Genomic DNA, 15397 nt, shown 5'->3' on the forward strand with positions numbered 1-15397 from the left:
CAGGGGGCTGTGGTTTTGCAGCATTACATATGACACTTAAAGAATGGATGTGAGCAAATGAGGCCTTTTCTTCTGTTCCTGGTAAAACCTCACTAATGTGCTTGTTTTTGATGCAACCTCAGTAATGCAGGAAACAGCAAACAAATATCATTAAAAAAATACCAACATGAAGCATTCTTGTCATCCAATCATCACATCCATCACAAATGAAAACATGCAGTGCTCGTTCCTTCATGAAAAGTACTACATAATACACGTTTACAAGCAAACATCCTACATGTAAAAATGCTTTACTGTGAAGCCCTACTTAATACTTCAGCTAAATTGTTGGCTAATAGGACTCTTGAGTGGTGCTGGAGGGAGTAAGGATAGGATATGGTAAAAATGTAGCATTGCTAAAAGAAGTGTTAAGTTTTTTGTGCTCTTCTGAGGTTATATTTGGTGGACATTCCTCCAAATTTCCATAACTAGTGGTAAATATGGTCCAGTGATCTCCTATTTGCAACTGTAAATGATATGGCATGATATGTATATATATGTGTATGTGGGTGGGTTGGGCCATTCTTTCGTCTGTTTCCTTGCGCTACCTCGCTAATGCGGGAGACAGTGACAAAGTAAAATAAATAAATATATATAAATGGGAACCTTTGTACAAACAGATCCCTGTACACAAAAATAGCTGCCCAAAAAAATGACTCACAGCTGCTGCATCAAAGGTCCAGCGATCTCTGTTCTGCATGTTTTTCTTTGTGATATTCATGGACTTGGAATCGATGTTTACGGGCACAGGAGCATTGGGAGCAAGATACTCATCCCATATTGCTTGAACCTTATCATGGACGTCCTTTTGTGGGAGGCACTTTAGTTCCTGAACTGCAGTAAGGAACCTGGAAAAGAATACCATTCACTCAAGTTTTAGTGATCATGGAATGAATCATTAACACAATAATAAGTCAGCACTGGTGTTCACAAGTAGAAGTTTTAGTGATCACGGAATGAATCATTAGCACAAAAATATGCATGCACTGGTGTTCATGAAGTGTTGTTTTTAGTGCTTGGTTCATGAAACTTTAAAAATGTTGAAGATTTCTTGGAGATTTAAAGTTAAGTAAATCCCTTAAAAATCTTATCAGCTTGTTAACAGGTGTGAGAGATATGAAGGGCTTTATGCAAAATCTTAAGCTCCTTTGATTTCATTATTTCAACTGATCATGATTCAGTTATGACTAATGCTAACATTTATGGGAAAAGGATAAGCACAAAGTTGCCTCTTCAACCCTCCCTTCATAGTCTCACAACCAGTTTTATGTTGCTTGTTTCTGGCTGTGATAGTACATTGTTTTATAATGTCTTTTTAACTAAAAACAGATATCCAATAAATGATTTGAAAATATAACAAATATAGCAACATCCAAAATGGGTCAACCTCACTCTGGAAATCTGTTTTATTCCAATTAAACTCTGAACTGCAATAGAGAAGGCATGTAATGATCTGCATGCTAATGAACACTGATTTTTTTTAAAGAATAGCATAGTGTTTCAATCTTCATTTGCCTTTTGTTTGAACCTTATATTTTTCCAAAAATATATCATGATTAGGAAGAAGCTAAAGTGACATTGAAACATCTTGAGTCACTACTCTACAGTAAACAGGGTGTGTATCAAGCAGTGATCACATGGATCAGATATCAATTTGCAATCAGGGGATATAACTCTCTAAGCTGAATCTCCAGAAAAGGTTCCTGCTAATAAGTTCATATGCCTCTTAAAAGTTGATAGTCATTCTACTGTTTCCATCTTTACGATATAGTAACTTTCCATGCAAAGTTTGCTATCAGTACTCAGAAGCAAAACCCCTACCCCCTTCCTCAAAGGATATGTACATGAGCAAGATATCTTAAGAATGGCACAACTTGAAACCTTTTGTAGTCAAAATGCAGACATATGTATGATTATAAACATACAAAATTAGTTTATCAATTACTCTCAGTGGGCTTCACTGTTCTTACAGTAATGAAGTCTCTTTATAATAAGTTTCCTCCATTAAAAAGCTTGTTTCTCTGGAAATTTGAAAAATTTCTTACTTCCAATAATATTTCTGAAAATTTCTTGCACACAGAATACCAATGCCACAAATTTTTCTGCTAGGATTTCTGAACTAGTAAAGCACAGTAGAGACAAGCATAAAATGCCTTAATTCTACATTCAATTTCATTAACCTCATTACAATCAGATACAGTGGTGAATAACAAGATATAACAATGCTTACATGTGTCCACTAACAATCCCTTAAGTGACTACCAAATTCATTTGAAAGCTACGCTGGTGCCCTAAATGTCTTTTACAATACGTCAGAGAAAATTGATGGAGATTTTGTGCAAACAGGCCTCTCTAACCCTTGCATCTATACCATCATCCAATAGCATTACCAATTATGAAAAAAAAATTAAGAATGGCTCCTCCCCAAATCCTCTACTGTGAATATTGTAGAAATGGTACAAGTACTATTGTGAAGGCTAAAAAGAAAAGTACATCACATGATTTATGACTGTATGCTCAATCATTCTTAGTGTGGAAGTGAACTTACATTAGGTTTTCTCCACTAAACTCCTTCTCAAGGAATCTGACGAACTGCTCACGTCCAATTGGATCTTTAAGTAGTTCTTGTACACTAAAAGCCCACCGCCTTACACGCTTTCCTGGGATTTCCTTACTAAGAAGAAACAGCATAGTTAGTATTTCTGTATATCAATATCAGTCTCTACATATGAATTATTCTACAAAATGCTGAATAGAGAGTGAACATAAAAATGATAAAGGTGTCTGACACTTAATCATGTAAATACATAAATCTTATTAAACAGACAGAAGATAGAGAGGTCACAAAGTTTTAAAACACTTCATTATGGGCAATGCTGTTACCAGAGTCCACCTGCTTGAAGTTACACTTCAGGTGAGAGTACAGCCCTGTCAGAGAACTTCTCACTTCAAAGGACTCCGTCCAGTCCATGCTAGTGAGAGTGGCACAGCCTTGAAGCTACAAGAGCCCCTAAAAAAAGGATCCTGGGGTTTTATAAAGATGAAGACATTTATGGGCATATAACAACACAATACTTACGCTACTTTTTCTGCTTCCCAAAAATCTGGACAATCAGAAATCCAGGGATTGGGTGGGTCTGTTGGTGTGATGAAGGGGTCATACTCTTGGTACTGCTCCCAGTAGCTGATAAACCTGTAGATGATGTTTTGTATTACAGACATAAGGTTAAGCAAGAAACCAGTGAATAAGACAGTTAAGAGGAGATTAAATGCATTTATTATCAACTTAAAGACTCATGTTTGATGACAGTTAAAGAGTTCAAATTCATGGATCACCTACTGAGACCTTAACTTAGAGATGACAATTCTTCTCAAATAAGCCATAAGTCTTATCAAGTAACTTACTAATCCTTGGAAATATAGACATTATTAAAGTGGAGTTCATTGACAAAATGTAATAATGATATACCTTTAAACCATCACAGGATGATTCCTAGGACTTATGTCTGAACAAAGATCAAAGAATGAGAAATAAAACAGCATTTAAAGCTGTTCACTATTCATGGAGATTCTAGTGCCGTGGCCACCCTCTTTAGGGAGTTCCAAGAGGGAGCAGGCTGGTCTGATTTTATTCTAATGAACAAAACAGACTAAAGAATGTAAGCTAATCATGAGACATTTCAATCAATAACATTTACAATTTCCTGAAGTTTTCTTTTGGTAGTAACCATACATATAATGTGCAACCCTATCTTCTCATATTTTAATAAAACTTGTTTTTAACACTGGCTGATAGCTTCTGACTGCTGAGTATTATCATTTGTATCTCTATTAATGCTTCTTTGTATGTCAGACCTGTCCCACTAACACCTACATTCATTCTAGGAACCCCCACAAAAGGATACCAACACCCATACAAAACCGAGTCCAAATAAAGAAATATCAAATCCCCTCCTCAAAAAACCTTCTAACCCTCTTTGATGAACATTTGAAGCCTATAAAAGTATCCCTAGCAGCTATTAAGGAATCTTGAAGACTGATGAAAGAACATTTAATAATTCCAAAGGAACCTTAAATCCCTCTTACTGATTCTCCAAAGTTAAGAAAATGCTAGTCCATCCAAAGGGCAATCAGCCTGTAGGGTGAAATTATGAAGACAACTGATACCTTAAAAAAAGTGTCTAACCCTATGAAGAAATCCTCAACTTCTAGACAACACCCCAGCCATAAATGAGGTTCTTTAACATTCTATGAAAATCCTATATCCTTGTAACATTTGTCTCGAATTAGAACATCATATAACTACTCTCATGACACCATTTTACCCTGTCAAGAAGATATTAAGGAATCCCTAACCTGCAGAACTATTCATTCACATTCATGTATGAGCCATCTCTTTTTCTAAAAGGAACCACAACAAACATAAAGAAAACTCATCACATATTGAATTCACTTCTAAAATTGATCTTTTATTCTCTTAAAAGAATTCTAAGCCTTTTCAAAGTTCTTACTCTCCTCTTCTAAGCCTTTTCAAAATTCTTACTCTCCTCTTAAAATTAACACTGAATTCCCCAAGCTACTGTGACTGTATTCATATCTTCCAGATTATTCTCCTCTTCAAAATTAACCTCTCGCTCTATATTCACCTCCCATTCCCTGAAGACTCTGCTTCGTGTACAAGACAACCACCAGTTTGTCTAAAACCCACATTCTCCAGTTTGAAAATTCATGCAGGGCTTTTATCTCCTTTCTTAAAAACCTTACAATCCTTCTCATGAACCCAATCTCTCTTTTCTTGAGCAGCTTCTAACCCCAGTGAAATTCATTTTGCACCTGTCTTCTGGATCTTCCAATCCATTTATGAAAATAAATCTTTTAAAAGAAATCCAGTTTTAACTCACGATTCCGCTGCTTTAGACACTTTGAAGTTACACCGGTCAACTCTGGTCTTCAAAAGGTCAATGTCATGTTTGAGAGATTCAACAGGACTGGTGAGGTCTGCTTCAGAGACAGAAGGGGATATTCGCCCTCCAGCCACACCAAGAGCTAGATGTTTAGTGGACTTCATTGGTTTGTTCATTCTACAAGCTTTCTTAATATCAATTTCTGTGGTGTTCACACATCCTGGCTGTGGAAGAAGAAAATGATAGTACATTACAAGGAAAAAACATCAGTTCCTAATCATAAATCTGACTATCAATTAATGGATATTTTTAAGGTTTAACACATGTATGTTGTGAGATAAATATTACATATAAGTAGACTAAAAAATCAGTTCAATTGATGTATCTGTTCCATGAACTACAGCAATTTGGTATCAAACTTTAATACTGAGGTAATGTAATTCGCATTAAGTACATGAAAGTTATGGGACTGAAGAGAGCTTAAAATAACTACAAAACCTAAGGAGAGACATATGGTGATTCAGATGTTACTTTGACATATTCAGCTGTTAAAAACCTACAATAGAGGAACAGATAGTTACAGAAGGTAGGGAGAAAACACAACTGCAAAAGACAAAATTGGGAGACACTTTCAAAGGACAATATGAAAACAATTCCAGAAAGCAAGGGAGAGATGCAACCAAAACACAGACATAAAAGAGGAGAAAAATACATAAGATAATAAAGAGATATATCAGCTTTTGACAGAGCCATCAATGGATATCAAGGTGAAGTAATCATGATGTAAAGAAAAAGAGAATCATGTAAGACAAAACTGTGTGACAGCAATGTGCAAATAAGTAAAAAATAAAATGATAATCAAACACACACACACACACATATATCAAGCACTTAAGAGTGTACGACTCCCTAATCATACTCCACAAAACGTAACCACACACAAAGAAAATAAATGAGAGAGAATGAACCAGCAGATACTCACCATAGGTCTGTGTACATCCCAAAATGCCCGTTCCTGTGAGTCAAGGACCTTCCTCTCCAGCTTGTCTCGTTTCTTGTCCACTTTACTCTGGGCCTCTGCCTGTGTGGGGAGATGCAGTCTGGTACACTCTAAAAAACATCTAGCATCTTAGCATGAGCATTAAACTGTTATGTCATTCTTGCAAGACTTGTTTATTAATGAGGCATACAGTACAAGGAAAATCACTGTACTTGATTTGTATCTCCGTTTTGGATGAGTCAGGTATGTATTACAGTCGTGTATGAGATTGGTAAAATGTACTGAAACGTGATTTAAAAGTACAATAGACACAATGAAGGGATTACTGTATACTAGCTATAGTATACAGCTATAGCATGCTAAGCTTTTTCTTACATCATAGTTATGTGCCCATTTCAATTTAGGCTTGATTCTAGCCTAGTCCGAGTTCTTACCTTAATCAAGATGATGACAATAACTATGTTGGTCTAGGTATTACAATTATATCAAACCCAATGGCAGAGAATGTTGGCTCTTTCTGCCTGCCTTACTTTCTTCCGAGTAAATTCAATCAAAACAAATTTCACCTTGAAACAATCATATATATATATATATATATATATATATATATATATATATATATATATATATATTATTACTGAAGTGTTTAGTTTGGTGAAAATACCTATCTACACCCACCTGAATCATGCGTATCCACCACATCACTAATGACATCCACCTAAACCTCACGTTCACCCACCTATCCCCATGTGCACTCTCCCACACTACATACACCCACCTGCACCACCACCTGGACTTACCTGCATGAAGATAAACTCCCACTTCCTGCTGAACATCTTCTGCAGCCGCGCTAAGTTTTCGGCCTCGTAGTCAGCCAGCTCCAAACGCGCCTTGTTCTGCATGGTTCGCTTGCACAGATACACAGCTGCGAAAGTCACACGACTTAAGAATCCATGACAGATGAGGGGATAATATGTGTAGCAAAGCTGCATGGGATACACATATGTTAAAGAGAAACACGGTCGTGGGAGATACATAACTGAAACAGGTACATGGATAACTAAATAAGTCTGATGTCTTTAAGGACTTGGCAGGTGAGCTAAGTCTGACAACAGAAAGTGAGGTGCTCTTGTTGAGAGTTGGCCTAGGCGTCACCAGGCATTGGCAAACAGAAACCAACACGCTTCTTGGGACTCCAAGGAAAGGTTCTTGTACCACTTTGCGGAGACCAACAAGCGTCGTTGTTGTCAACTATATACACTGATCCAATTCGCCAATATGGCGATGACTGATATAGTGCTCGCACGATCGGACGGACGACCAATCAGTAGCCGATATGAACCTTAATAACGCAGGAAGTTCGCAATGGAACGTTGCCTCTCAGAGAACCCAAGATATGATAAGAAGGTGTTATACTCAAGTGGTTAAAAGCAGGAAAGAGAAGCCACCTATGGAACAAAAAAATCCGTGTCTTCTCCCTCGAAAGTATCAGGAGCAGAGCACAACCTATACCTTCACAACACATGGCACCAGCGCCTGAGCGTTTCAGAAGAGTCGTCCAGGCTTCACTGGGGACGACACGCCTCGCCTCCTCGAAGTAAGAGGTCTTCTGACCCTCAACTCAGCTCAGGTTCTTCCATTTCTAGAGTCCTCATCACCAGCGTGCATGTCTGGCGAGGGCGACTCACCAGACTCGCGACTCCTTGAGCACGACTATCCGACACTGAAGCACGACCACAGGACCCTTATGTGTGAAGGTCCGGCCCTTAACCTTATCTTGAGTGGCATAAAGTAAAAAAAAAAAAGAAATAGGCCATAATATCTAAGGGTCGTACCGCCAGGCTCGAGTCGTAGGGTTAGGCTGAAAGGTCGCACTGTCAGGAATAGAGGATCGTTCCTTCGTTCTTATGAGGTCAATTAGTCAAGACGTGCCTGAACATTTTTAAATTAAGACAACTCCCAATACCCGCAACTACAAACAATGTATGCGGAACTTGTATCCTAGATCCCTAAAACATCGATAACGGTGTTTTCAGATGCTCAAATCAAAGATCTACTCGTCTTGTTACAACCCTAACCACAATCGGTTTGAGAAACGATAGAACTCTCAGTTTACTTCGAACTGGGGACACCGAACTTTTTACTTCATGAACGACAAACAAGGGAATGTGAGAATGAAGCTCCTGACTTCTAAGCTGAGGTTTCCGAGATCAACCAGCTTACACTAAAGACCGAAGAGTCACTAACGTCAGAGACAGATGGCGTTCGTTGTATTTTTGCGCAGCAGTTCGATGGCGCTACCGTTAACCATCGCCATGTAAAAATAAAAAACTAGCTGACGCTAGAAAAGTTGGCGTGGATTCAAAATGTAAATATAAATCTCACATTACATTACAAGGATGGCGTAAGTAGTCAAAGGAATTATTCATGAATACACAAATCTTCAAGGTGAAAAAGTTTAGTAAATGAGAAAGCCTAGACTAGAAAGAGAGCGAAGCAACAGACGGACATGACGGGGTCAGGGGCAGCACGCAAGCTGGTCATCAGACAGCCTGCTGCCTCCCTAACCCCCAACACTCCTCTCTGGTATCGACCTCGCTCCTGCCAGTCAGCTCTGCCTCATGTTCCTGCCAGTCTGTCCCGCCTCATCTTGCAGCCGGTAAGTCCTGCATCGTGTTCATCTTGTTTCAAGTTCGTTAATCAATCATGACTGTTTCCAGCCAGTCAGCGACATGTATATCTAACCCGTCCCCCAACCTCCCCAAGCCTACAACCGACAGACAGGCGTGCCACCATAACCGTAGGTAAACAAACCTACTACACCACGGGTGGTGGCAGGCGAAGATGAGAAGAGGGCCGGGGACACGACATGGCCATGGGGAATACGCCGGGGTCGAGCGGCAGTCTGTCCACTGTCAACCCAGCTGTTCATCCTCCCCTTGAGGTTGGTCGATAAATTGGGTACCTGACTTAAGGTAGAATATATATATATATATATATATATATATATATATATATATATATATATATATATATTCATTCATTTATTTTGCTTTGTCGCTGTCTCCCGCGTTTGCGAGGTAGCGCAAGGAAACAGACGAAAGAAATGGCCCAACCCATCCCCATACATGTATATACATACACGTCCACACACGCAAAAATACATACCTATACATCTCAATGTACACATATATATACACACAGAGACACATACATATATACCCATGCACACAATTCACACTGTCTGCCTTTATTCATTTCCATCGCCACCTCGCCACACATGGAATACCATCCCCCTCCCCCCTCATGTGTGCGAGGTAGCGCTAGGAAAAGACAACAAAGGCCCCATTCGTTCACACTCATAGTGCTCATAAGATGAGCTTGATTAGGTGCATTCAACTGCCCGTGCCGTTTCAGTTAAAAATAAAAAAAAAAAAAATGAGAACAGTATTATGTCAAGACTGTAGTTACACAAAACACAAACGTGGGTCTCCATGGTCGGGCTGGTCGATAAATGGGTACCTAGCTTAGTCTGGTGTTTGTGTGTGTGTGTGTGTGTGTAAAGGGGATGCATACATACAAGGTATATGGTACTTATATACAATTGTGACCTAAGAGATGTTGCAACATGAGTGTAAGATTCTCTCCTCGTAACATACATAATAGTAATCGCACACAAGCTTCCGTGTTTTGGTAAGCGTCGCTGACAATGATTCACATAAGCGACTCGCCCTGTTTCGAATCCTCGACGGTCGATACATGGATACTTGGATTATGCTAAGGTGTGTATGTGTACACACACACATAAGACATGGAACATGTACAAGATTAAGAGATGGGGCAACACAATTGTTTACCTCACACAGTAACACATACATAATTACACACACACACACACACATTATATATATATATATAGTCAATTGGGAGGTGAGTTTGAATGGAGAAAAACTGGAGGAAGTGAAGTGTTTTAGATATCTGGGAGTGGATCTGTCAGCGGATGGAACCATGGAAGCGGAAGTGGATCATAGGGTGGGGGAGGGGGCGAAAATTTTGGGAGCCTTGAAAAATGTGTGGAAGTCGAGAACATTATCTCGGAAAGCAAAAATGGGTATGTTTGAGGGAATAGTGGTTCCAACAATGTTGTATGGTTGCGAGGCGTGGGCTATGGATAGAGATGTGCGCAGGAGGATGGATGTGCTGGAAATGAGATGTTTGAGGACAATGTGTGGTGTGAGGTGGTTTGATCGAGTAAGTAACGTAAGGGTAAGAGAGATGTGTGGAAATAAAAAGAGCGTGGTTGAGAGAGCAGAAGAGGGTGTTTTGAAATGGTTTGGGCACATGGAGAGAATGAGTGAGGAGAGATTGACCAAGAGGATATATGTGTCGGAGGTGGAGGGAACGAGGAGAAGAGGGAGACCAAATTGGAGGTGGAAAGATGGAGTGAAAAAGATTTTGTGTGATCGGGGCCTGAACATGCAGGAGGGTGAAAGGAGGGCAAGGAATAGAGTGAATTGGAGTCATGTGGTATACAGGGGTTGACGTGCTGTCAGTGGATTGAATCAAGGCATGTGAAGCGTCTGGGGTAAACCATGGAAAGCTGTGTAGGTATGTATATTTGCGTGTGTGGACGTGTGTATGTACATGTGTATGGGGGGGGGGTTGGGCCATTTCTTTCGTCTGTTTCCTTGCGCTACCTCGCAAACGCGGGAGACAGCGACAAAGTATAAAAAAAAAAAAAAAAAAAAAAATATATATATATATATATATATATATATATATATATATATATATATATATATATATATATATATATATATACAGGAAAGGAAAGGAGCATAATCTTGTTGAGAACATCTTCCTTGAAAGGAGTCCATTATTCCCCTGCTCCTGTGTGAAGATCAGCCTCAAAGCTGCAGGAGCCCAATAAAAGGTGTCCTGGGGTTGTATGATAATAATAATAATAATAATAATAATAATAATAATGATAATAATAATAATGATAATAATAATAATAATAACATGTAAGGCACGTTGAATCACAGCTGGGAGTGAGGGCAATATCTGTTTTTTGTGGTTCAGCCCCAACCCCGGGTCACTACACGACAGGTTCAACACTATTCTATTTTATATAGGTCCACATCAAGCCGCCCATGATCGCACCGGGTCACATTACACCAGCCTCATTACCATGGGACCAAACACAATGTCCACAAAGTTAAGACCGATTTACACCAGTTTATATCTAGTTAAACCAGTTTACAGGTCACACCAAAGTCTGCCTAACCTACAGAGGACAAAGGTAGTCATAGCGGGAAGGAGGGCAAAGGGAAACTCTCCCTCTCCCCCATCAACTCAGTCCACCGTGGTTCCAATGCAAAAGTCACTGGCTGAAGGCTGCCATGTGAGGCTATGCTATTCGCGGCCTAAGAATGGAAATAAGTTGCAAGTCACTCAACCTGCACCGCCAGAAAGATTAAATGTTGACAGAGGGAAGAATTTCCCTCCCTGTGGGTGACGTTAACAGACAGTGGAGGGTGTGTGTGAGCAGGAGGAACTGATTAGGAGGCTATGTGAGGAAAAGAAGAGCGACAGAATAATCACCTCAAAAAACGTTTTCGATAATCTTCGTGACTTATCCAACACCAGACAAACATAGACACATGCAAACATCTAAAATGGTTATGGAAAATACAAGAAATGTAGCAAGAAAGAAATCAAGACATAAACGTAACACATAAAGATATAACTAAATCTCAAAAGCATCCATAACGAGTACAAGCGTATATAACCCACACACAAAAAAAGAATCGTTACAAGTAACAAAACTACTATAAAAACAAATTAAATGAAAATTAGAACCTCAAACAGCATTACAATTATTAGACTAAACAAGCCAAACCAGTACTTAACCCCAATAAAACCTGTAGCTTCAAAGTTAATTGATAACAAACCCACAAACAAATCCATAACAAGTGACAAACCATTGTATAACAAATCCACTAACACTCGGCAATAAGAAATAACTCCCAATAAGAAATTCCCTCAAAATATAATAGAGCATAAATTTGAAAATTATATCTTCTCTAGTTTTTTAATCCCTTATGGTGACTTCAAAAGATAATCCGATAACCATGATACTTTTTTTCCAAAATGGTTCAATATCAAAACCAGTGAATTAATAGCAACTGGTGATACAGGCTCCAAATGCTTACCATCATAAACCCAAAAGAAAAATAAATTGCCCGTATAAACTGAACAAACCAGAAAAGATGGTAACCCAGCTAACCACCAACATATTTATGAACCAACTATCAAAATAAGCCAGGAAATGTCATAGAAACCCAACGAACTATACAAGCCGACGCAGACTTATCATCCAAGTAAGCTAAGCCAAAAAAAAAAAAACACCTCAATAACGATATTTGATACACACAATTCTATCATTATAACATCAATACTCTGTAACAACGAAACCCAGAAGTGCGTAGAGAATACACAATTCCATCACTGTACAGCCAAACAAGACTATCTAACATCGCCAACAAACAATACATACGTCCAATACATGACAAAGCAGCAAACGACTTTCGAAAGTCACTCCGAAAACCAGCAAATCTTAACACAAGCCATAAACGACCCTAACAATTAAACTACACAAATTACTGTTAAGTTGAATACTAAAGTAGCGTGTGTGTACACAACTAAAGGTGAAAGAATGAGTCCAGTAAAATATGGGGGGGGGTAGAAAATTGTGTACGTCAATCTTGTTTTCTAATATTTCGAGAAAGATTTATGGCCCGTGCAACCAAATTCATTTGTTATTCAATGAGGCAGTGATCGTGGGTCTTTCAATGAATTTGTGGCTTTATATGGGTATATTTATAGCCGCGTGTGTATCCAGGGTTATTTTTTACCCCTTTTAAATACCGTGATAAAGTGGGATTCCCGTGTGATGTGGGAGGTCAAACACATCACTCCGCTTTCATTCAAACGGGCAATATGGAGCAGGTCATTACAACGCTGCTGGCAGAAGAGATGCTTTTATCTAACTCTCTAAACATACCACATATCACTATATATATATATATATATATATATATATATATATATATATATATATATATATATATATATATATACATCTCCATTCTTAAATGGTATAAGTGAAATAAATTTCTGAAAATTTCGTTTTACAGATTTTACGATAAGTATCATTTCTTTCATTCGGCGCACTTGCCGGGACTATGAGACTGGCAACCTTTGTCTGAAGGCAACATGTGAATAAGCCACAGAAAGACTCCTTCATGTTAAACCAACAACATCGAAGTTTCAGATGGATTCGACTGACGGTGTCTCTACTAAGTACCTCATGACTATTATTACCCCTATGATTTCATATCTCATAACTTCACAATCCTAATGAATTCACTATTCCGTGACTTTACACGCACAATCGTTGCTTCATTACTCAATGTCTACTCCCATGACCTTTATAAATCCCCATGGCTTCGTTATCTCCATACATTCACTAATCCATATGATTTTAATAATCCCACGACCAAAGGTTTCACCACTACCTGAGACACAGGCAATAATCCCTTACCTTCATCACTGACCCCATGGCTTCATTAATCCCAGGCTGACTTAGGCACTCAAGTCTTCCATACCCTCACGACTTTCTTTCCGTGGCTTTACTATTCCCACAGATTTCACTCCTCCCACTAATTCACTCACTCCCTATGGCCTCACTGTTCCCTGACTTCAATGCTGCCCATAACTTCACAAGTTACGACGGTGCCTAAGTGCCTTGAAACTCGTGTAACATATTAAGGTCCCCGGGTAACATCATCAAGACAATCTTAACGAGGGTTTTCGTACCTTAAGTAGCACCATAGAGAAAACGAGATTGGGATTCCTTGAACTTAATTATACAGTCCCATGGAACATATATACCCAACTGGAAGGCTTTCTTTGATCTTACAGAAAAAATGTTTATTGTTTTTGTTTTTTCTGGAAGCTATCTCAAGGAAATGATAAGAAAATTCGATATATATATATATATATATATATATATATATATATATATATATATATATATATATATATATATATGTATATATATATATATATATATATATATATATATATATATATATATTGCACTTTCACGAATATATACAAGATAAAGTCTATCATTACTCCCAGTGTTGAGCCATGACGAGGCCTTCCTCTCTGGTACCGACTGAAAAGAACCAATACTGGAACGATAATTCGTCAGCAAGAGGTGTTGTTGTTTTCAGCTTCAGACACAAAACACACATCCATCGAAATTTTGCCTACACACACACACACACACACACACACACACACACATCTGACCTGTGTCTGTCATGGCACACCAGAGATCGGCCTGTCACTGACAAGAGCCCGTGCCGAGCCATTCCTCCAGGGAACGGGCTTCCTTATCAAGGCAGGAGTCCATGCCAGGCTTGGGGACCTGGCCAAACTTGAACGACAACGAGAGTATCGTCTCAAAAGTCGATTCTAAAGACCGTTATCAAGAACTTTAGTAATACCTTGTGTAAAACCTTTTTGCAAGAAAATATTTCCTCAACTGAATCCAGACCCTGAACAAACTTTTACTGAGACAACCCCACGGTACATCCACGTCAACCTTCACGTCAATTCGGCTAACAGTGTTTGGGAAGTTGAAAGTTATCTTACTGACATCAAAAAAAAAGAAGTGATTTCCAAGGTAGATTCGAATCCCCAAAAACATCTGATGATTCTATTCCTGTCAAAGTTGGGGAAATGCATTGTAATCACTTGAAATCTACTTAGGCGTTACTGTAGCTGGACTTATAGTACGTACATTCCTTAAATGTTCCACGTAAGTAAAATACAGAAAAAAAAAATGCAATAAGCACTTGAGAAAATACAAAGCTTTGTATCAACATCGACAAGTATCTCATATAGTTGTGGCTAGCTTGCTTGAACGCTGCAGCAGCACCATGAAAGTAGATTCTGGGATATATGCAGTATGTGTGGCGAGAGACCGTTCTCATCCACCTAACATCCAACAAGCATTGAGGTTTAGTGACGCCCAAAACCATCTCGCAATCCCCCATTTCATGACGGCTCGTACTATTTTTTTTCATTAAAACTAAGCTACCGGGCAAAACTGAACATCTCTCCTTTTCAAGCATCATAAACCTATCTATTTTATTTTTCTTCGATTTTCTTATATTTTCGCACAATCTCCATTTTGCTATCCTTTCATGTCTTATAATAATCCTTTTCCTTTTTCTCTACCATTTTCCTTTTCTTTTGGAGTCTGGCCTCGGAGGGGACTTGTGTCCGTGACTGGAGCTTTTGTCATGGAATGAGCTATATTATGGCGGGAGCTCCAGACACGGACGGGGGGCGGCCTCGGTCGGGCTGAGACTTGAAT

General features: G+C 38.9%; 1 protein-coding gene across 5 annotated transcripts in view; it reads right to left on the reverse strand.

The window, feature by feature from the left end:
* RSG7 (Regulator of G-protein signaling 7) overlaps positions 1 to 15397 on the reverse strand; it is a 143841-nt gene that overhangs the window by 32510 nt on the left and 95934 nt on the right. For all 5 annotated transcript variants that reach the window (XM_071668533.1, XM_071668532.1, XM_071668531.1 and 2 more), the window contains exons 6-11: positions 6744 to 6868; positions 5926 to 6024; positions 4941 to 5167; positions 3119 to 3232; positions 2588 to 2713; positions 701 to 887 (exon numbers count right to left, since the gene is read on the reverse strand). In XM_071668533.1, coding sequence (XP_071524634.1) covers positions 701 to 887; positions 2588 to 2713; positions 3119 to 3232; positions 4941 to 5167; positions 5926 to 6024; positions 6744 to 6868 — 878 coding nt within the window. The remainder of the gene's footprint in view (positions 1 to 700; positions 888 to 2587; positions 2714 to 3118; positions 3233 to 4940; positions 5168 to 5925; positions 6025 to 6743; positions 6869 to 15397) is intronic.

This window comes from Panulirus ornatus, chromosome 13 (assembly GCF_036320965.1).
Source record: "Panulirus ornatus isolate Po-2019 chromosome 13, ASM3632096v1, whole genome shotgun sequence".
NCBI classification, from domain to species: Eukaryota; Metazoa; Arthropoda; class Malacostraca; order Decapoda; family Palinuridae; genus Panulirus; species Panulirus ornatus.